The sequence below is a fragment of the Lathyrus oleraceus genome, chromosome 7, assembly GCF_024323335.1.
Source record: "Lathyrus oleraceus cultivar Zhongwan6 chromosome 7, CAAS_Psat_ZW6_1.0, whole genome shotgun sequence".
NCBI lineage: Eukaryota > Viridiplantae > Streptophyta > Magnoliopsida > Fabales > Fabaceae > Lathyrus > Lathyrus oleraceus.
Window position 1 is genome coordinate 99,848,320 of NC_066585.1, and position 24,573 is coordinate 99,872,892.

The 24,573-nt window shown below is 33.7% G+C and overlaps 1 protein-coding gene across 2 annotated transcripts; it reads left to right on the plus strand.

The window, feature by feature from the left end:
- The first annotated feature begins 22,010 nt into the window (after positions 1-22,010).
- LOC127108133 (UDP-URONIC ACID TRANSPORTER 1) lies at positions 22,011-24,530 on the plus strand. 2 transcript variants are annotated; one of them, XM_051045555.1, is made up of 5 exons: positions 22,011-22,230; positions 22,646-23,122; positions 23,575-23,678; positions 23,817-24,045; positions 24,192-24,530. In XM_051045555.1, exons 1-5 carry the CDS (start codon positions 22,198-22,200, stop codon positions 24,336-24,338), a joined length of 990 nt encoding a protein of 329 aa, XP_050901512.1. In that variant the 5' UTR covers positions 22,011-22,197; the 3' UTR covers positions 24,339-24,530. The 2 variants fall into 2 exon arrangements, with proteins under 2 accessions (XP_050901512.1, XP_050901511.1); XM_051045554.1 differs by having other exon boundaries at positions 22,014-22,406.
- Positions 24,531-24,573: the final 43 nt, after the last annotated feature.

Consider the following 24,573-nt stretch of genomic DNA (forward strand, 5'->3'; position numbering starts at 1 on the left):
AAGGAAAAGGGAAAAGTACGAACAAAAACCCAAAGATGAGAAGTTTTAAAATCAAAACTAATAAAATTCCAGAGATTACATGTAAGGGGGTCGGTTACACAGAGGGAAGGTATTAGCACCCAAAGTGTCCTAGGTACTCCTAGAGAGCCCTTTTTGTGTGCAAGTGCTTTAGTTGAAAAGATCTTTGATAAAAATAGAATGAGGGGATGAGAAAAGAATTCATTAATTATATTTTTGTGTTTTACAAGACATTTGGTCTTATGCCTACGTACTAACATAAAAATGAGGGATCAAAATCCCGTAGTTCGTGGTAAAAATTTCAAAGAAGTTGGTGAATTGATTTTAGCAAAAGTTCTAATGAAGATGGCACAAAATGGCCAAAAGATTTGAATGGAGTTGTTAGTTCTTTTGGTCTTTTTGAAATTGAGGTCAATATGATTAAATTTATTCACAAATTTGATTTAAGAAAAGGTTTGAAAATTCATTGGCATAAGGCCAAAGTTTCTAATTATTAAAACATGTCTGAGTTAAGGAACACAAGCGAAGAAGATTTTTGAAAAGAGGAAGAGATTTTGAAATTAAAGAAGTGGGAGGAGATGAAGAGGCTACCTTAGACAAAAAATTTAAAAGTTAAGAGTTGAAAAGATCTCACCAATGGGATGCAATCCACAAGACAAGAATGTCAGATAGAAACTCATTTCCTTTGGACTTTTAAGCAGACAATGAGCATAAGCAATATCCAAGAAATTATATGAAGGCCAAGGCATCAAATAAAGATAGCCATAATATCCAAGCAAGCATTCCAATATCAAGCAGTCTTCAATATCTTCAAATGTATCAGATGAAATATTTCCTTGGTAAACTCACATAAACAATCATCAACCACAATCAACAATAATAATAAAACAATCAAGCATAGAGACAGAGTAACAGATGAACCCAAGTGGAAATCAAGGCTTCCATCAGATGAAAGGTACTGTCAAGGATATCTCAGTGTCAAAATATTGGCATTGGTCAAGTCCTTTAAAGCACAAGGAATGTTCCCTAATTCTAAGTCGAAGAGTTCAGATCAAGTCAAAGAGCAGAGCTCCAACAGTCCACCAATATATTTTTTAGGGTTTTTGTTGTTATTAGGTATTTTAAGGTCCTAAGACCACAAACAAAACAAAATCAAAAGAGCAAAATATATACAAGCACAAATGACATGGCTCAAGTGAGCAAAGTAAAAATGACTGAAACATAAACATCTTGCATGAAAATCTAAATGGCAATGAATGATAAAGGTGCTGAAATTTAAATTGTGTTAAGTAAGTGACTTGAAAGTAAAGCAATATTAATGAAATGTTAGTCAAATGTTAGTGAAGAGTTTCAATTGTTTAAGCCATTCTTTGGAGAACACTCAACCATCCATTCACAAGTATGAAGACATGAACCAAGACATCATCCATGAGAAGGGCTCCAACTTGGATAAATTAACAAGTATGCCACTAACTCTCATGAATGGAAAAAAGGCCAAGTCTTCACACAATACCATGAAGAATGGGAGACTTACAATCTCACTTACTAGAATATTATGCCTTGCTGGACAAATTTAGCTATATGTTAAGCAATCATAATTGGACTTATGTAGAAGTCACAACTATCTGAGGTCAGACAATAAAATATATTGGTGTTATGCATGTTAGAGACTTGGTACAAAGAACCAAACTCCTAAAACATACCACACACAAAAATAAAGTGGGAATGGTATATCTCAATCCAGCTCATGTTGATTAATCTGACACAAGGTCATTGATGAATCAACTAACATTTGGACATTAAAGAAATCATTGGTCAATGATGGATTGGTAAAGAATAGAGATGAATATAAAGAGGGGAAGGGAAATAGAAACCCAAATTGATCACATGAGGAAATTCATCTGATCAATACTATCCATTCAACCTGATGGATGAAATGTACATTTCATCAACCCCTAAATCCAATAGTATTGATTAAATAAAAGTTCAAATCAACCATGATCAAGGCCAAACAGAAATTCAAACATCACAAGGTCAATCAAATGGCTCAACAATATTTTTAAACAATTAAACAATTAAAAATCAATTTTTAAATGAATTAAAATGTATTTTTAAATGGACAAAACCTCAAATCCCTTCAAATCACCAAATAAATGTTCAAGGGATTTAACCTATGTTAAAAAAGGTCAAAGGACCTTAGACAAAAAAATTCAAATTTTTTGAAAAGTCATAAGTATTTTAAAATATTTAAAAACAACTCAAAAACAATTAATTCACAAAAAATATCAAAATTAATCTAAAAAATGTTTTTAATTCAAAATATAGAAGAGGAAAGTATTTAAATATTTTTGGTGAAAGTCCCATATTTTTTGGATTAAAAATGAATTTATTATGAATTAAATAAGAAAATGCTAATTAAAATATTAAAACAGAAAATCAGTTAATTCAAAAAAATGAGGGTCATCAGATCTCCCTCATTAATTGAGGTAGCAGATCTGATCGACACGTATGTGCAGTCCATGGTGGACTCTGGTTAATGCGTCTGCAAACATGGTAATTAAAACCAATGGCCAGGATTATAACATTCAAACACGATCAGATGGTTGGAAGGGTGCCAACACACCGTCGGAGCCCTACCTCCGGTCTTCTTCTCCTGTGGAACTCACCGGACTGGTCCACCACCAACCTCCATGAAAATGAAAAATGAGTACACTAATTTGAAGGAAAAAACCTCAGGAGTCCGAATCTGACCTCAATTTCTTCCAATTCCAAGTATATTGAAAGATACATGGATTTGAAATTTGAGGAGTATGATATGAGTTGCTTCGATTTAACTTCAAAGCAACTCAATCTTGTTGCCTATATTGGTAGGACTTCAGCCAACCAAAAACCAAGTGAAATGATGAAGAATTGAGGGAGAATCGAAGAAGGAAAATTTCACAAAATTCACCTTCTGTTTGTAGTGATGAAGCTCGATCTGGATCTCAATCTGCTTGGGCTTGCTTCCACTAGCTTGCAAGATATGAAATGGATGCTCAACTAGCTTGGACACTTGGAGTTTCAATCTCAAAATAGAAGTGAATTTGAAACTCGATTTCAAATGAAATCTTCAAGTTTATCCTATCAATGGAGTATGGGAAGGTTGCAGGAGCAAGGCTTGGGCAAGGTGTCCTCAATTCTGAGCAGGATGAGGTGCATTTATAGGCTTGGCAATTAATTTCCACACACTTCCATTCAAATGCCAAAAATAGTAATTCAAGTGTGCATGCTTGCATGGGCGTGTGATAGGCCCATGAAATGATTGGAAATGGCCCAAAATGATGTGTAAACCAACCTGAAACAATAGCATATAGTCATGCATTAGTGAAATGGAAACTGATCATGGAACTTACCAAATGAGGCCATGCATTACACCTATGCGCAAGTCCTTCAAAAATGCTCCAAATTCCATGATCTTGGACTATTTAGAAAGGTAACATGAAGGGGAGCAACTTTGTTGTTGAAGAAATTTCCATTTGGAGCTTGGATCATGATGAATTTTGATGTGGAAGTTGGAGGAATCAAACATAGTTGAAAATTTCTAAGTTAAAAGTCAAATGACCACTTTTTCCACCTTGAATAACTTTTGCTAATCTTTATATAACTGATCAGAAGAATACATGTGTGATCGGTGGATGAATCTCAATCCCAGCAAGCTTTCTCATATTTAAAACTTCATTTATTATTTACCATTTTTACATTACATATTTTATGCAAATAAACAACTTGACCATTTTTCACTTAAAACTATATTAAACTGTTGAATGGTTGTGATATCGCATCGGTCCCTATGGATACGATAAAAACAATACTTACTTTTTATATATTGAACATCAAGAGATTACCTTATCCATTGAGTGAGTCAAAGTGATATAAAATACAGGTTAAGTACTCGTCAAAGTTTGAGGATATTTTTCGAATTTGCTGGATAGAACTTGGAAGCTAGAACGATGGTTAGGTAAAGAAATTTTTTATTTTGTGATGTTCTATTGTTATTGTTCAACTTATTTTCTGTTGGAATGTGTAGTTGTATACAAGTTACTTAAGGACAAACAACGATTCAAGTTTGGGGTTATGATGACATCCCATTATTGCGTGATTTTGGTTGAAGAAACAGATCAAAACAAGTTAAATAGGATAAAAATGAAGAAGAAAGACCAAATAATGAGGAAAAAATAGCTAAGTGTGAAGAAATAGAGACTTGGTGAAAAAGGGAGCAAAAGCATGCAACCATTGGAATAATCACGCACAACTTCATGCATGCGATAAGGAATTAAAATATGTATCGCGCGCACGATGCAGGTCATCATGTTTACGATGGTCCCTTTTTCTGGGCTTTTCTGACGCGTTTTGGTCCATTCTAAAGGCTTTTAAGGGGATTTTCTACACTTTTTCAAGGATTACGAAATTTAGCATAACAAGTACGATTTTTACAGCATCAGTGGTGATTTTGAAAGCATTTGAAGCCATTGGAGGTTAATCCTTCAAGGGATCTCATATGAAATTCGTCTTAATTGTTTTTGGTATTGTATTCTGAATTATGAGTAGCTAAACTCCTCTAGGCTAGGTTGTGTTTGATGAACCTGTTTCAATATTGTTGGGACACATTCTGATATGACTTTGCATGAATATTTTCATCTATAATTCTATTCAATTTCTTCTTGTTTTTAATTCTTTTTATGTGAGATACTCTTTTAATCTGATTTTGAACACATAGGGAATACTGGCCATTAGTCTATATGTTGGGCCTAGTGCAATTATCATGCTTATGCTGGTTGACTGGGATAGAAAACCCCGAGTAGTGGCTAGTGAATTAACGTTATATTGCATCGTCTAATCCTGCTTACGCTAGTGGACTAGGGATAGGAGACTCTGAGTAGTGATTAATGATCTATATTGTAAGGGATTGATTATAACGGTTTTGTTAATTCGTCGCGAGATTATAGTGATAAGATTATTCATGTAAGACATCAAATATCAACAATAGAGAAATAGGAGATTCTATACACAACTTGACCTCTTTTATAATTCTGTTTAAAGACTTTATTTTATTTTTGCACTTCAAACCTGAAAACCCCCAATTTACTTCTTTTTACGCATTGCACAAGTTTGTCTTGTTAAATAACAGTCCATGTGGATTCGATCTTATTTTATTACTACAGAACTATTGGTACACTGTTGAGAGGTCATCACTAACCTTTAAAAATCCTTGTATAAACCTCCTGTAATAACCATCCATACAAAGAAAACATTTGATCTCATTAACAGACTTAGGAGTCTCCCACTGTAACATTTTGTCTACTTTAGTCGAATCGACCGCTATACCACCACTAAAAATCACGTGACCAAGGAAGCTCACTTCATGCAACCAAAACTCACACTTGAACAACTTTTCATATAACTTATTCTCTTGCAAAGTCTACAACACAACTCTCAGATGTCATCCGTGTTATTCATCTGACTTTGAATACACCAGGATATCATTGATGAATACCACAACAAACTGATCCAAATAGGGATGACAGGTTCTATTATTGTACTCCATAAACACACCTGGAACATGAGAGTAATTGAATGAATCACTGAGTACTCATAGTGGCCATATCGGGTTCTAGAAGCAGTCTTTGGAATATCTTCATCCTTCACTCAAATATGATGATATCTTGATCTCAGATCAATCTTTCTAAAAGCACAAGCACTTACCAACTGATCCATAAGGTCATCAATTCTCAGAAAAGGATACTTGTTATTAATTATGACCTTATTCAGTTGTCATAGTCAACACACAACCTCATTCTACCATATTTCTTCTTCACCAACAAAATCGGCGCTCCCTGCGGCGACATACGAGGTATGACAAACTTCTTCTTCAACAACTCTTATAACTGTTTCTTAAGCTCACTTAACTCTAACGCAAACATTCTATAAGGATCCATTAACATAGGTTTAGTGAGAGATACTAAATGTGTGGCGAACTCAACATCACATTCCGAAGGCAAGTCAAAAATATCTTCAGGAAAAACATCTGGAAATTCATACACCACCAACATATCACTAGCCACAACATTGCTCTCCATTTTTAAGGAAGTGAATATCACGAGCATTTGATAATTCTTCCTCAAAGACATCTCAACCTTACTGGCGTACATGAATCTCGAATCCATACTCTCTTCGGTTTTGGGAAACAACACAGTCTCAATAACACCCGCACTCTCACCCTTAGCGACATGTTGACCCAACCATTCACACCTGAAATACCTCAGAGAAACAAAAGCTCATCCCCCACTTATTTCAATTCCGCTCCTGCTGGTAAGCATTTAGGAAATAAAAAATATCATCGACAATGTTCACACACATGTCGTATGCCATGGAAATAAACAAACTCACAAATCCTAGGCTGAATGGAATGACCTGCTCTGGTACCACTATGTAATACTTTAATTCACCGACTCAACATTTAGTACAATAATTCAATTTTAACTCAACGCTTAGAGTGACACACATGTTTCACCAAACATAAAAGCCAACAAAATATAATCATGTTAATTAAGAAGCGGAAACAATAAAGTTTAACATATAACTTCTCAATAACAAATGAATAATAAAGTGGTTCAACAACTTCAAAGTGAGTAAGACATGTAACAATGAAATATAGACAGCATGTCCCCATTTCTACATATCAGAGCGACCCCACTAAAGACCCGAGCGATACATAACTAAAGAGGCCTCAATGTCATCATCTAGATCAAGCTACTACTATTCTACCTGATTTTCTATACTCCATAGGAGCACATACACCATAACAAACAAACAAGGGTGAGAATACACTCAAATATATTAATGTTGCAAAACATACCAAGGGTAGCATATTCACACAAATCAATAAATACATCACATATTCACAACAACGAAACAATTTGCAATACTTTTATGTATGCAAGACCAACAATCTCGACTCAATGCATGTGGTACCAATTTGTACATCAGAGGTATATTGCTGATTTTTGTACATACTTGCTCCTGGTCCCCTCTTATGAACCAGAGCCCACTATAATTGTCATTGATCCCCACTACTGAATCAGTAACGCTTCGCTGATCCCATTACTAAAATTAGCTACTCGCTCCATGTCCCCACTTTTGAACTAGATCTCACCATAATCATCACTGATCCCCACTACTGAATCAGTAACGTTTCACTGATCCCATTACTGGAATCAGTTACTCACTCCCAGTTTCCACTTCTGGATCATAGCTCACCACCGAACCGAAGTCCGTACACCATGATGCATAGACTCAACAACAACATGCAAATATGATCATTCACAACCGACCCCACTTCTGACCATGTACACCGCCAATAAGTCCATCACCTCAATACAATAAGTATGATATACAAATATATTTAATAATACATAATCATACGATTATATCCACATTCCAAATGTTATTCAATTTCTCATAATATTTTACCACAACAATATCATCTCAATATCAACATCCCTTCTCATGAGTAATCATTAATTTAATCAATCACAACAACCAAAACAAAATGTTTTCATCGTCATTAACCATCAATTAGCGTTACACAACAAGTAACACCATATAATCATGTCCTCAATCGGAGTCACAAAACTCAAGTTACATCATTTTTAATTATGCAGTTTCCCACCCATATAGTGGTAATCGGTTACACTCAGTGTGTACCCGGTTATAGGCACAAAAACTAGCCCAAAAACTCATTTTTCTCATAGGTAACCGACTACCAACTACTAAAACTGATTACCACTGTGCCCAAAGTCCAAATTCACCATTGAAGCCCTATCAAAGCTCTGATTTTGACCCCCAACCAGCCAAATTGAATAGAAAATATCATATACATATTATACCATGATTAATACATCACATGCACGAATTAACATTCAAATTCATCAACTAATCATGAATCTAAGGTTATGCTAATAAGATCAAAAATACATCAATGACAACAACAACATTCATATTCATATCAATACAAGATGCATAATTTCCAGTAATACACAAAGTACGAAATTACACATTAATTGGAGCAATTATCGTATAACATTCATACTGTTTTATCACAAACTCATAAACATAATCAATGGTGAAAAGGAATGAAAAACCTAGATGAGGGTGAAGATCCATCTCCATCTTTCATGCATTTGGCACCAATATTAGAGTAATCCCCCCTTACCTTAATTTCCAGCAAGAGCAAGTTTTGGCTATGACTTGTTCCTCTATCTCAAACTCTTGTTTTACCTCTTCTCACAATTTGTTTTTTCTCATAATTTCCTCCTTATTAATATTAACCTAATTTCTAGATTTTTAATAATTTCACTCTTTCCTCAATTTATACTTATTTTCACCTCACTCTCTTATTTTTCAAATAATCCTAATTTCCACCTAAATCTCATGAATTATGTATTTTCTTATTATTTTAATCATTTAAAATTAACCAAAGTCCTAAATAATTTTCACCACTCTCCATAAATCCCATAAAAACATTCAAGCACACCAATAATTAAATAAAACTAATAAATCATATAAACTCACCAATACTAAAAAATAAATAAGCAAAAGCAAATTTAAAATTCAATTAAATTATTAATTGAAAATTTGGGGCTTTACATCCTTCAACAGTTTACTGGTAGAACCTGTAACACCCAAAATTCGATTAAATTATTTAATTGAATTATGTGGATTTATTTTATTTAATCATTGAATGTTGGTGTGATTTAAATTATTTATTTGAATATGGTAGAAATGGTAGGGTGTGGTGAGAAGGTAGAATAAATCAGAAAATACTTATAATAATTGGAATTTTATTTATTATTATTGATAAAATAAGAAATTAGAGAAAATAGGAGTCTGGACCAATTGTGGGATTTGAGGAAGCTAGAGTTAAATTGAAAAAAATAATAATTAAGTAAAAATAAGGAGGTTACTATATATTTTAAAAATTGGGAGAGAAGTTAGGTTTTTGGGAGAACTGGTCAGTACATGAAATTGGAGAAAAGAGGCAAAAAAGGAGAGTAAGAGGTTGAGGTTGAGGAAGAACTCTCAAGATCAGAAGTTTTTTGCTGGAAATCGGGTAAAGGGGAAAAAAGACTACCAATTAGGTGTATTGTATGATGGGGTAGTGATGCGAATTTCTTAATCTCATTAGGGTTTTCGGTTTTCCTTTGATGAATTGTTATATGATGAATTTCTAGAATTTGTTGGTTGATCTTGTGTGTATATGTGTTCCTATTGTTGAATCTATATTTGAAATATCATGAACATGCATGTATAAAGTTCTGCCAATGATGAATGTTTGAATGCTTTAGTTGTGTTCATGATTGATGATGAAATTATTGTTGAAATTGTCGATGGATATCCATGAATCATAATGAAAATAAGTGTTGTAACATGTGATGATTATGATAACATGATTTCAGTATTTAATTCGTGTTGGAGTTGATTAATTTTTGGGAAATATTGGTTTGGTTCATGTATGGTGATTTAGGGAGGAAGAAGAAGATGAACGGGTGTAAAAATTGTTTTTTTAAGAAAATAACACAGTGACAAACGATTGTCACAGCATTACAATCAACTGTCATGCCTAGAAAAGTGATTTTTTTTAAGTTAGTAGTGAAATCCTCTTGGAAACAAACGATTATCACAACATGACAATCGATTGTCATAAGCCAATTTTGTGAAAAAACTGGTTTTACCTTTGTTGTGTTGTCTGACGATTTTGGTCGTATCTTTTGATCCGTAGGTCCAAATAACACGCTGTTTGAAGAGTTAGATAGATAACATATAGAGCTACCTCATGGTAGTGCTTAGTGAAATGTTTGAGTTATAGATAATTATCTAATTTATATATTTTTGTGATGACTTATATGATTGGTTAGTGAATCGTTATGTTTATACGATGATGTGTTATGTTTTAGTTGTCGTACCTCGAAAAATATGATCCTTCGCGAGGCACATCGCACGCTCGCGGAAAAAATATTCAAAAAAAGTCGTCACCAAACTTTATTTATTCTAATGAAGGAATATGACAATATCGATAAAATCTTTGAAAAAGAACATGATCGTCGCAGCCATATTTGGGTTCGGGAGTCGATTACGCAAGAGAAAGATATTAGCACCCCTCACGTCTGTTCTACTCAATGGGAGCCTTTCATTTAAACTTGCGATTGAATATTATCTTATGTAATTTGTTTTCTTTGAATTATTAAAAGATAGAAGAGAGAAGAAAGGGGTCGCAAAAAGTTTTTTTATTATTGTGTCTGACGAGATTGTGGGTCTCACTCCTATGTATCTCCGGTTGCAATAGAGAACTCAAGGCATACATAGTTATGGGTAGAAAATACTTGTTTGTTGGTCGATTTTAGCGAATGTTACTTTGTATTAATTGACGGAAAATATTATTTTACCCAAAACAGGTGAGAAGCGAGCGTTTGCATCACATTGAATGGATTTCTACATATCAATATTCACGGGAAAACGTCACTTATCTCAACTCAACGAAAAGACAAAACATATTTCGTTTTTGAAAAGGTTTTTAAGATTAATCGCACAACGACGAGAAAAGAGTTTGATGTGTTTGATGTATTTTGAGTGAATGATGAATGTTTTATGAGAACTAGACATGAGCCTTGGGATCAAATGTTCGGGGTTCCACCAGAATGCTAGATTCCAAAGGTCCTTTTTTATTCTAAGTTTTTTAAAATAAAATTGTTTGATGGAGAGTGAATGCTTTATAAGAACAAGACACATGCCTTGGAATCAATTATTCGAGGGTTACATCAGAGTGCTAGATCCCAACGGTCCTTTTTAGTCCAAGTTTACTAAGTGTTTTAGGAGGGAAAGAAAGAATGAATGACTATCCTAAGATGCGTGCCTCGGGACCAAAGGTTTTATAGGGTTCTGCTTGAATGTTATTCCAACGATCCTCTTGTTTCATGTTTATTTAAGAAAAGGTTTTAACATTGCATTTGATTTTAAGAAAAATCACTCGATACTTGATCGAGGTTTATTCGTGTAAATGAGAAATAATTTGAAAATAATTTAAGATTGGCTTTGAAAAATGGTTTGAAGTGTCGAGGTAAGAAAAATACTAGTTGTACGAAAAGCAATGGGCATATGGCCCAATCCCAAAAATTCAATTAACAAATAAATAAATCATAAAATGAATGCAGAAATGAGGTATGGAAAAGAAAATATGGGGTATTCAATTTAACAATATTGATTTTTGTTAGTTGATTTAGGATTGATGGATAAATTTATATTCTTTTAATTTTTTCATGAAAATACAAATTGATCTCTATGAAAAATTAAATTAAAATTGCAATATTTTTAAATTTTCTTAGTTCGTGTTATCTTATTTTCAAATTGATTACTTAACATTTTGAATTTTAAAATTTGATGAAAAACTTTCAAAATTCTAATTTTAGAATAATTATAATTACATATCTATACTTTTGTTCCAAAGCTTTAAAATTTATTTCAACATAGTTTTAAAATCACTTTTTTTTTGTAACTCTATCTAAAGTCTAAATAAGAAATAAAATGAAGAGGGTCCAATTAAATTTTCAATTGCTTAAATGTGTCATTTTTAATTTAAAAATTTTAATTAAATATCTAAGAGCATTTGAGTAAGAGATTTTTTTTTTTAATTTAAGTAAAAATCTTATGTTCAATCTTAAAAAAGGGATTCGATAAATCAATTTTCCAGTGATGTATATAAAATGCATGTTTCATAAATCGATTAATGATGATGTGTAAAAAATAATAAAATGATATATTTTTACTAAAATATCCTTCTTTTTTTTTTAATTCTAAAATAATCCTGATTTCAAAAAAAATCTCAAACTACCCCACTTTTAAGAGTAGACGTCAATCCAATTTGCTTCTCCTCTTAAACTTAGAGAGGATGCGCCAATTGGATTGGCTAGGGCTTCTGGTGCTGCCAATTTAATTGGTGGCCATATGTAAAGCTTAAAGGGAGGCGCCAATTGGATTGACATCTTTATGTGTTTTGTAATTTTTTTTCAAAAAAAATCTACATGATACATGAAGTCGAAATCGGACCAATTCATATTAATATTAATTCCCATTTACACAAAAAAGACTAATGTTGATGACCGGGATCACCTAACCGACCTCCGGTCCCACATCCCCTATCTACCCGAACCCGTGACCCTAATCCACGTTGATGATTCACCCCAGATGTTTGAGCATCTGAGGACCCAGGAACATCACTACCAACCGCAGAAGATTGCCTGTTGAGATAGCCAGACAAATCAGCGTAGTCTTGTGTATGCATCAAAGGTGTACTGCTATAGCTGAGTTCATGACCCATGACAGAGTAGTTGGGTTGTGTTTGACTTGCTGGTGGGTGATCTGGACGATTGAAGAGAGACATTGGTGTGAATGATGTGTCAAGGAAAGGTTGGAAAGATTGTTCTGGTGTTTGGTAGAGATATGATTGTTGAAGGTTTCGGTTTTGAGATGTTTGGGCTTCTTGGCTATGATAGGAGGAGGGACGGTTGGTGTTAAATGATTGTTGAGTGTTTTGGCTAAGACGACTTTGGTAGAGTGATGTGTTGGGTGAGAAGCGATGTTGGGTCTCTGGTTGATGATCTAGTTGTTGGTGGTGGTACGGGATATGCTCTTGGTATTGTGGTTGGGTGTATGGCATGTTAGGGTTGTATGTTTGTGGAACAGAAAGTTTGACGGATAGGGGGTTGTGTGTAACCGGTCTGACAATGTTGTTAGGGGTTAGATGTTGAGGCGTCTGGTGTGTAAGTTGTCTGGCGTGGGTCGTATAGGTACATATCCTCGACGATGAACTCAAAACCAACCAATCTGTACCAAGCCATATAAGTACGACTTGATTTTTCTTCAGTTGGCATCACAACGTCAGTTAAGACATGGTTATGGCGGTGCTTCCATTTGCGACACTCGGATCTAGCGAAGCTTTGCCATGGGTTGAAGTTCCATTGGTCGTTAACTTTGCGTAGATGCCATTCTCCTAGGTTTGCTGGGGGATCTGGGATGTGTTGTAGCATACCGAACTGCAATTTCACACGATCACTGTTGTGCATCTCCATAGTAGTGAATCTTATGATCGGTATGCATGCAGTCCATACGACTGCGTCTTCTTCGTTGATCTCATGGTCATGATCCAAATTTAGATATGGACGTCAAATGAACTGAAATGTGAACGTATGTTAGATTATAAATTTGGTAGAAGAAATTAACAAATTATTACGAAATAATTAGGTTATTATCCATACATCTGTCGTTCGAAGGTGATCCAAGAGATTGTGATACTGGGTAATATAGTGTCTAGGACATCTGTTACAACTCATACCACGTGCCAACCATCTGCACCATAAAGGTAAAAATATTAGTTAGAGATAATAATTGGTAAAGTAAGTAAATATATATCATTTTAAACAACATACTTTTATGCATACGGGAATGTGAAAGGGTTGTTGTTGACGGACGCTAGGGACGGTAGTCTTCACCAACCCCATGCTTGGAGCAAAACAGCACATCCAGAAAAGGTAGATGTGTCTTTGTGTGAATTTCAACACACATTCATCTGCAATAGGAAATTAATTTTCATCTGCATAAGAAATATTACAATGTCATTTTCACCGAAACATAGTATCAATATTCACTGCAATGGTGAGACATATGAGTCTGAGTTATACGACTTTTGTTTTTGAAACACCGATACCATCCGACTTACGATCAAGAGAAATTCAAATTTATTGCATCTGGAAAAAAACGAATTGAATCCTGCTTAGGATCTGGTATTGTGTTAAATATCACGTATCAAAATTCATTTTTTTAGAGCAGTCAATGCAAGTTTTTTCTGCTAAAAGTACGGGATGATGAAGATGTTGAATATATGTTTGTTACTCACGAACATTCTGGTTGCAATTGTATTGAGTTGTATATTACTCTTCAACCTAGTATATCATCTCAGTAATCTCAAATCACTAATCAGGATGAATCTGATGAATTTGATTCACAATACTCAGATGACGTCGACCCAGATGCAGAAGCAAAATTCAACGTCGTTGATGAAGATGAAGAAAAGGCCGAGACACAGGTCGATCATATGTTGAACAACAACATTGAAGATGATGATCAACCAGTGCCATTACCTCCAAGTCATGTATACAATCCGCCTCAACATATGACAAACATGGATTTGCATGACGATGAAACATCCAACAGTGTTTTTTATAATCCGTATCCACGATCAGAAGGCGAGTTAAAGGTGGGAGACATGTTCCGCACTAAAGAAGAATGTGTGCGAGCTATCAAAAAATTTCACATGAATAACTCTGCTAATTTCACAGTGAAACGCACTGATTCGAGAAGGTATATCATCGAATGTTGTAACATCCTTTATAAGTTTCGGTTGGCTGCGTCTCACAAAAAGAAAAGCGACTCTTGTGAGATAGCTTCAATATACCCACCTCACAGTTGCACTATAACTAACATTGAACAAGATCACCGTAAATTAAGCACTGCATTGATATGTCAAGATATTTCGCCGCTTGTTAACAAAGACCCATCAGTGAAGGTGAGTATAATAATATCTCATATCAGAATAAGATATAATTATACTCCATCTTACAAGAAAGCATGGATTGCGAGGACAAATGTTGTTGAACAGGTATTCGGTAATTGGGAGGATTCATACAAATAATTGCCACAGTTTTTATAGGCACTAAAAACATACGTACCAGGAACTGTTGCAATTATAGAGACATTGTCAGCATTTACTCCAGACGGAACTTGTGTTGCTGGAAATAGAATATTTCACCGTCTCTTTTGGGCGTTTGACTCGTGCATCAAAGGTTTTGCATTCTGTAAACCTATTATTCAAATTGATGGAACATGGTTATACGGCGAATACAAGGGTACTTTGCTTATGGCGGTTGCACAAGACGGCAACAATAATGTCTTTCCCATTTCCTTTGCTCTGATTGAAGGTGAAACTGCTGGTGGTTGGGGTTTCTTTCTTCGACATCTCAAAATACATGTGGCTCTACAAGCCAATCTCTGTTTGATTTCTGATAGACATGCTTCCATTGAGAGTGCTTACAATAAGCATGACAACGGATGTCATGATCCTCCTTCTACCGATGTCTATTGCATTAGACATATCGCGCAAAACTTCATGCGTGCAATCAAAGATAAGAACCTTCACAAAAAAGTGGTGGATGTTGGGTATGCTCTAACTCAGTCTTCATTTCAATATTATTGTGATGAAATTAGACTGTCTAATGAAGATGCAGGAAGATGGTTGGATAACATACCAGTAGAGCAGTGGACAAGGGCATTTGACGGAGGCTATCGATGGAGCCACATGACAACAAACCTTGTGGAATGCATAAACGGCATATTCAAAGGCATTAGAAATCTACCAATAACCGCTTTGGTCAGATCAACCTAGTATAGGTTGGCTTCTACCTTCGCAACTAGAGGTGAAAGATGGAGTGCGGTGTTAATGTCTGAGAAAATATTCAATGAGTGTTGTATGAAAGTGATGAAAGAGGAGAGCATCAAAGTTAGCACACACGCGATAACAGTCTTTGACCGTCATAGGCAAAATTTCAGCGTACAAGAAACAATGGACCACAATGAGGGGACACAAAATTTATCCTATGTTGTCAAACTAAACAGAAGTTGGTGCGACTATGGAAAGTTCCAGGCCTTCCGCATTCCTTTCTCCCATGCCATTGCAACATGCACACATACTCGCCATGACACTTACAACCATCTATATGATGTTTACAAGGCCATTACCGCCATGAATGTGTATAACAAAAGCTTCTCAGTGCTACCAATGGAGGAATATTGGCCTTCATATGAAGGTGACATAGTTTGACACAACGACGAGATACGAATAAAGAAAAAAGGATGGACAAACAACACTCGTATTAGAACAGAAATGGATACGACTGATAAAATGACAAGACTGTGTAGTATATGTCGTCAATCAGGACACAATAAGAACAACTGTCTCAATCGAGGAGCAACATCTGCATCATAATCTTTTTATAACCTTGAATTTTTGTAACCTTCGATTTTTATATATCATTAACTTTTTGTTACAACAAGGTTAACAACAAACATCACTACAACATAAGCAAACTTAAAATAAAATATTTCTAATTGATTATAACAATCAAACTGATGTCATCTCGTCCAAACATCATTTCCCTAGCATCCTTATCAGTTTTGATTCACACCCAACCAAATATATTGTCGAGTCTCTCAATACTTCTGATTTTTCCCCTTCTGGTATTTTTCCATCTAACCAACGAACCAGCTCCCTCTTCAGTTGATCAAAACTAGTGATGTTCCAGAAGAGCATCAACATCTGAGGTTTGTCTCTCGAATATATCACTTTTTCATAACTGCGACGAACACCAAACATGTTTGCAAAATGATGAAATGAAATGTGAAAAAATGATTCACACAACACTTATATTTATAACAAAAAAAATGCACTTTACACTGAGGCGCCAGACCAATTGGCACCTCCTCTCAAAAGTAACACATGGGCGCTAATTGGATTGACAGCACCATGTGCCCTATACAATCCAATTGGCGCCTCCTCTCTAACTTTAGGAGCTGGCGCCAATTGGTCTGGCGCCTCCTCTTAAAAGTGGGGTAAAAGTTGGGTAGTTTGAGAATTTTTTTGAAATCAGTGTTATTTTGGGATTTTTTTTTTTAAATTAGGGGTATTTAGGTAAACAAATTGTTTGTTTCAGCAAAAAAATGTTTTTTTTATTTTAAAAAAATGAATTTTATAAAACCGTTTTTAAAATATTATAAGTTTTTTAATATTTTTTTTTTAAATTGAAGAAATAATTTTGACATCCTATAATATAAATATATATTATTGAAAATTAAAACATAATCAAAATTCTACTTTTTTAAAAAAATATATTTAAAAAATAACTTTTATAAAAGTTTATTTGAAATAACTTTAAAATTAAGTGATTTTTAAAAATATCTAAAAAAAATTCAATAAATTGATGAAGTATTTAAAATAACATTTTAAGAATAATTATTTAAATTAAATTTTTATGAAAAAAAATTGTAATTTTTTTATCCAAAATTATATTACACTATAAAAATTATTTTTAAAAAAAACAACCAGGCCTTTAGTCAGACACATTTTAAATATTTTTTCATAAACAAATTGATACTAATTATTAAAAATTCACACACACAATCTTTGAGTTGTGAGATTTGAATGGACCTTTCTATTAGTCATGATGAGAGAGATTTGAATGGACATTTACAATGAGTGTGAAAGTGTTGAGATCATTTGGGATGATATTTATAATGGAGATACAATGAAGGTTTTGGAGATTAAACGCACGCACATGTCACCTCTCTCCATGTCGACTACCATGTTCTCTAAAGCTCCCCTTGTGGTTGAAGCCTTATTGTTCTTGGTTTCTATTTGGAGATAGGTAGTATCCAAAGTTGTTATGAAAGTAGACAACAATGATGGGGAGAAATATTTCAATGACTTTTAGTTTGGGTTTGGGGTATTAGGTGGTGTTGAGGACATATTTCATAATATAAACAAGGTGTGAAGTAAATGACATACAAATGGTTCATCAATACTTTGAACATGGTAGATTGGTCAGAGCTTCGACGTGAGATAATTGTGATATATGTGACACCCCAATTTTTAAATTAATTTATTTTATTAAATTGTATGTGTTTAAATGATTTATTGGTGTGACGTGTGATTTTGTGGGGTTGGATAAGGTTGGGTAGAGTTTATATAAATAATCACTATTATTTATTAATTAAAACTAATAGAAAAGTGAGTAAAATATAAAATATTAAGATATGGGCTAGAAAATAGAATTTTATGGAAACTGGTGGACAAAGATGTAAGTCACCAAATGTTGAGGGAGAATTATGAATTAAATAAAATAATTGGAATTATTAGGTGGCATAAATAGTTAAGTGAAATACGTGAAAATTTGAAAAAAGAAGAAAGAGGCAACGACAACCTAAAGAGAGTTTTAGGAAGGTGAAGCCATCTTTGCTAAAAATTAAGTTAGAGGGAATTACTCATTTATGGGTGTCAATTGCATGAAGGATAGAGATGTATATTCACCCTCTTATTTGTTTTTCTATGTTTTTCACCATTGTTGACCTTTATGTGTTTTGGAATATGTTTCTGTGGAACCCGATTTGTTTTGATGTAATCTATGTGAAAATTCGTGCTCTAATTCATACTGAAATTCATGCATGATTTGGATATAAATTTTTTTGATGTTGTTATTCATGTTAGTATGAATCGGTGTGATGAACATGTTGATGAAATTGTTGTAAATTGATGTATTAATTGATTAACCTATGAGTAATTGATATGATAATTATAGTATAAATTATACATGTTGATTTATGTGCGATTTGGGTGAATTAGGGTTGAAATCGGAGTTTTGAAAAAGCTCCAATGGAAGAAATCACAGTTCTACTTTCTACACAGCGGTGACGAGCCAACGTCACTGCATCGGGTGAGCTAACAAGCGTCAGCATGGTGACGGGGCGACCGTCATGGTCCCTGAGGCGGACTTCTTGCCCCGGGCGTCACAGGATGACAAGTTTGTGTGTGGGTAGGTTAGCGGGTTGTCATAACCACTGTCATGATTGGTGGTTGACCGTCAGCCCTTCGGTTGACTAGTTTTAGGTTGACGACTCGATTTTTCGAGCTGTCTCCAATTGTAGTGACTATTGGTTGTTATTTTATTGTGTTTGATGAGTTGGTGAATAAATTGATATGTTTTATGAGTTGTGTGAATACTTGTGAATGAATAGGCATATTTTGTTGAATGCTTGTATGATTACACGTTGATGAGTCGTAATTATAAAGCATGATTATTCATGTTAAAATGATGGTCTTATTGGCGAGTACGTAGGGATGGAAATGAGTAGGGTTTGGGCAGGATACTATAGTACTCATTCCCATACCTGTGATTTTAAAAAATCCCCGTGCCCGAGCCCATACTCACTTGGGTGTCAAATTTAGCACTCGTACTCATACCATATGAGTATGTAAGTACCCATACCCGTACCCATGACCCGCATTTCTATAAAAAATAAATAGATTAATTATAAAATATCATATAATTTTAATTTTTTTAAAATATTAAAAAGTTTTCAAACAATTTATTGTTGAAATAAACGAACACTTATATTAAGTACATAATAGTTTAACATTGATATATGTTTTATAATTGATAGACATACATTTTTATATAATAATATAAATTAAAATATAAAAATATAAAAATAAAAATAAAAATACATAAATATATAGTATGTGGGTATGGGGAATGGTGGGTATTAAGGTGCTCATACCCATACTCATACCCGCTTATTTTTGTGGGTAATTACCCGAGCCCATGCCCGTATCCATTTTTGCGGGTTTTTACCTACCCGTTGTGGATAAATTTTTGGGTACCCACTAGGGATGAGTCAAATTGTCATCCCTAAGTACGTGGTTCGAATGGGAACTAATTGGACGGGAACTAAGCTCATATCTGATTTGATAAAGCGTGATTATTTATATTAAAATGGTGGTCTTATGAAAATCGAACCGAACTGATGGGTTCAACTGGTTAGACCGGGAATTAGCCCCATGTCTGGTTTAATAAACACCTATAACTGATCTGCCAAGGAACCATGATAAAAATCGAAGAAAAAAAAACAATTAAAATTACGCATCCTCTAATCACAAAGGTTAAACTAGTTTTCTTAAAACTTTAAATTTTTTTAATTTTTTTAAAAACAAAAATATTATTAAAAATAAAATAAATCACAAATTTAATACTATTGAATCAAATGTGTCTCACAATGGTCTCACTCTAACTCATTCAGAATTTTGATTTTTTTAATAATGAAGTAGAGACTTTTATTTATAATCGACAATCTCCACTTTATTTTTTAATATTTTTAATACGAGACTTAATTCTTTTATAATATTAAGATAGTTTTTTCATAAAGTTGATAATATAAAAGAAAATGTGTTTCTTTCCAATATTTTTTTGTTTAAAACAAACACGACACTAATATAATTTTTTTACATCAACCACAAAAATTCTAATATTCTTTAATTCTTCCTCAAGCTGATTTTCGTAAAAAAAAATTAGACGCAAAAAAAACCAACAAAATGTGTAATAAATACCTAATGCTAAATCATATAACCTTAAACCTTAAACTCCTGTCCATGCTTGTTTTATGTGTGGTCTAATTTTAATTATCTTAGGTAAAACAATAAAGTAGAATGAGGTGATTGTCATCGTTATTAGCTTAGCCCGTGTCCTCAATTCTATCGGGGATGATTATTGAACATCCATCCATCACTAAAAAAAATGTAAATTTTTTCATCAAAATAAAATTTACTTATATATTTTTAAATATTCACATTTCATTTCTTCGTACCATAAAAAATTAATTATTAAATGAAATTACGAATTTTTTATCAAAATAATCCATATTTAAAAAAAAATCAAAATGTCCCACTTTAAAGAATTGCTGTCAAATGAATTTACGTCTACTCTCTAAGTTAAAGAGGTGACGATAATTGGATTGACTTATGCACCTAATGTTGTCAATCCAATTGACGCCTATGTGTTATTTTTAAATGCAGTCGCCAATTGGATTGACACCAGTGTGTATTGTGTAATTTTTTGGGTTAATAATCGACATATTATATAAAAGTCGAAATCGGAAATAGTAATATTATGGTTGGCATATCGATGTCGAATGTCTTGATAATGATCTTCTTGTTGGAGGTGGTACGGGGTATGCTCTTGGTATTATGGTTGGGTGTTTGACATGGTAAAGTCGTAAGTATGTATGTTTATGGACCGATAATCTTGTTGGGTATGGGTTGTGAATAATCGGTCTAGTAACTTTGTGGGGGTTAGATGTTCAAGCTTCTTGGGTGTAAGTGACTTGGCGTGGGTCGTACAGATACATATCCTCGTGGAGAAACTCAAATCGAATCGATTTGTACCCAACCATATAATTACAAGTTGATTTTTCTTCGTTTGGCATCATATCGTCAGTTAAGACATGGTCATTTTGATGCTTCCATTTTAACCCGCACTCACCCACGCAGTGCATCGTGTCTCTCAATACTTCTAAATTGTTCGCCTTTAGGTATGTCTTCGTCTCACTACACCTCTATTTATACTAAAAATTATACAATATACACTGGTGTCAATCCAATTGGCGATTGCATTTAAAAATAACACATTGATACCAATTGGATTGACAACACTAGTGCAGAAGTCAATCCAATTGACTTCATCTCTTTAAATTAAAGAGCATACGTCAATTGATCTGACAACAATTCTAAATTATTTTAGAATTTTTTTAAAAAACTGAATTATTTAAGATAAAAAATCTGAAATTGATCATTCAAAATAAATAAGACATAAAATTTATATTTTTAAAAATTAAAATTTTAAATACTAAATTATCTAAGTACTACATATTATAGTAATTATGTAATAAATTAATAAATACAATGGTAATTTAATAGTTTTGAATAGGTTAGAGAATGTGGGTGGATATCAACACCTTTCTCTGATTTTTAAATTTTGGATTTCTCCTACAATTATTCTCAGTTAAATCAATTTTTCTCATTAAATCAAGACGGGTTCACCTAAGCTGGAATTTTGTTGTCATCTAATTTCAGTTTATATACTATTGAACACTTTTTTTTTACTCTTATCCTCTTAGGATATTGATTCCCAACAAGATCCTTAATCCATTCATTTTTATTGTTCTCATTATTATCCAAAACATTTTTCAATGTAAATTATTGCCAAATTAAGAACTGCATAAATAGGTTAATCCAAGTTTACACTACACTTTCTTTTCTTAACTAGCAAATGCTTTGAGCGGTTCCTTGAAAATGTCAAAAATAAACTTTTCTATAAATAACTCTACCACTAGTTTTTTCGCTACACTTCATCATCAATATCATCAACAAAACCTAAGTTAATTCTGTTCCACACAAGCTTTTCAAATCATACATTCATATTCATCGCAAAAATGTTGAATGAAGGGAATGAAAATGTTTTAAAGGTGAAATCTAGCTTAACAAACTCATCATTGTATATAGTAGTTTTTTTTTCTTTTTTTTTTCTGCACATAATCCAATAAAATTTCCATCAATGAGCTCACATAATTCTTACAACATGAGATCCAAAGGATCCATTGAAAATGAAAACAAAGGCACTGTGAAAGATAAAGATGATGGGGTAAGTTAAACATGTTGAAACTTTGAATCTTAATTAACACGCACCATGTGTTTGATGAAATTACCGTGTTACATTTTGAACTATATGTTTTATATCATTTCTTAAAGAGACACATAATTTAGGGTACTTCTTGTAGTAAAAAGAGAGAGAGAGAGAGAGAAAAAAAGTTTTTCTTTTTAAATTTTATTTGTGTAGTAGTTCAAAATGATGACAGCTTGATGAACACATTACAAATCCAGGGAGGAAGTGGAAGCAAACCAGGGAAGATGGTGTCTCCAAACAACAAAGAATTTATGTTCATATGTTTTCTTGTGTCTCTTTGGTACTCATCAAACATTGGTGTCATTCTTCTCAACAAATACCTTCTCTCAAATTATGGTTTCAAGTTTCCAATCTTCCTTACAATGTGTCACATGTCAGCTTGTGCTATTTTTAGCTACATCTCCATTGTGTTCTTCAAGGTTGTTCCTCAACAGATGATTAAATCAAGGTCACAGTTCTTGAAGATTGCAACTTTGAGCATTGTTTTTTGTGCGTCGGTGGTTGGTGGCAACATTTCTCTGAGGTATTTGGCTGTTTCTTTTAACCAAGCGGTGGGTGCAACCACACCTTTCTTCACGGCTGTTTTTGCTTATTTGGCTACCTTTAAGAGAGAAGCTTGGATTACATATGCTGCTCTTGTTCCTGTTGTTGCTGGTGTTGTCATTGCAAGTGGGGTATGTTTTTTTTTCTTTCTTTTTCAATTTTTGTTTGATTTTATGGAATCAATCATCTGTATGCTCAGTGAATTTGACTTATTATGCTTGCTTATGATGTAAATGTGTTGATTGATACATGTTTATGAGTGAATGAAGGTATACAACACTCCAGATCTGGAATGTTGTCTATAAGATCTATGTTTTTCAGAGCTGCAAATCTATGACATTTGGAATTTTAATTTTCTGATCTGCACTTTTCTGGTTTATTATTATAATATCCAAAAGCCAGATTTTTTTGGTAATTTTATAAACATTTAGCATTTCAGTTACTTAATTAATTGTCATGAATTCGCCTCCGCATTATAATTTAATTTGTTATTGAACAAGATGGTGCATATTTCCTATCTATTTTCTGTATGTATACACATGATTTTTTCTGCAGCACCTTAATTTTTTGTTGGTGACGGTAGGGCGAGCCAGGGTTTCACGTATTCGGATTTGTTATGTGCCTAAGCGCAACCGCTGCAAGAGCTTTCAAATCTGTTCTTCAGGGCATTTTACTTTCTTCTGAAGGGTAAAATATTCTGCACCATACCTATGATTTCTAACTTCCTTTTCTATTTCTATCTTTACACCAAAATTGCACAATCTTTTGTTTTCTTAATTTTAAAGAACTGCTGCTTATATTGTTTCATACATTCCAACCTATCAGGGAGAAGTTGAACTCGATGAATTTGCTCCTGTATATGTCTCCGATCGCAGTCGTACTTTTGTTGCCTGCAGCGCTTATCATGGAGCCAAATGTTATAGATGTCACCTTAACACTTGGAAAGGAACATAAATTTATGGGTGTGCTTCTTCTTCTTAACTCCGCCACAGCATATGCAGCAAACTTAACAAACTTCCTGGTGACAAAACATACAAGTGCTTTGACACTCCAGGTCTGTCGCTTTTATTAATATTTTATATATCATATTAGACGCAAAATCGGAACAATTCATGTTAGGTGGGCCTATTACAAACTTAGCTTTGTTATTTTGTGCAACTTATTTATTTACTGAATTTTCTGTCAAATCTTGTTAACCAGGTATTAGGCAATGCAAAAGGCGCTGTAGCTGTTGTTATCTCAATACTGATATTCAGAAACCCTGTCACTGTTATTGGCATGGGTGGCTATGCAGTTACTGTAATGGGAGTTGTTGCATATGGAGAAACAAAAAGGAGGTTTAGATGAACAGTTCCCTCCCATTCACTGATTGTCATATTCATGTATTTTATTGTAGTTTATTTACATCATTAAGATTATTTGTAACGTGACTAGGAGTAGGGGCGACGACGCGGGGGACGTGACGTGATTTTATAATGTTATTCTGTTGTATCTAGCACATAAATATTTATATATCATTAGTACATTGTTATGATCTAATTGAAGGATCACTTGTTACGTACAGAAAACTGAAATTGTGTAT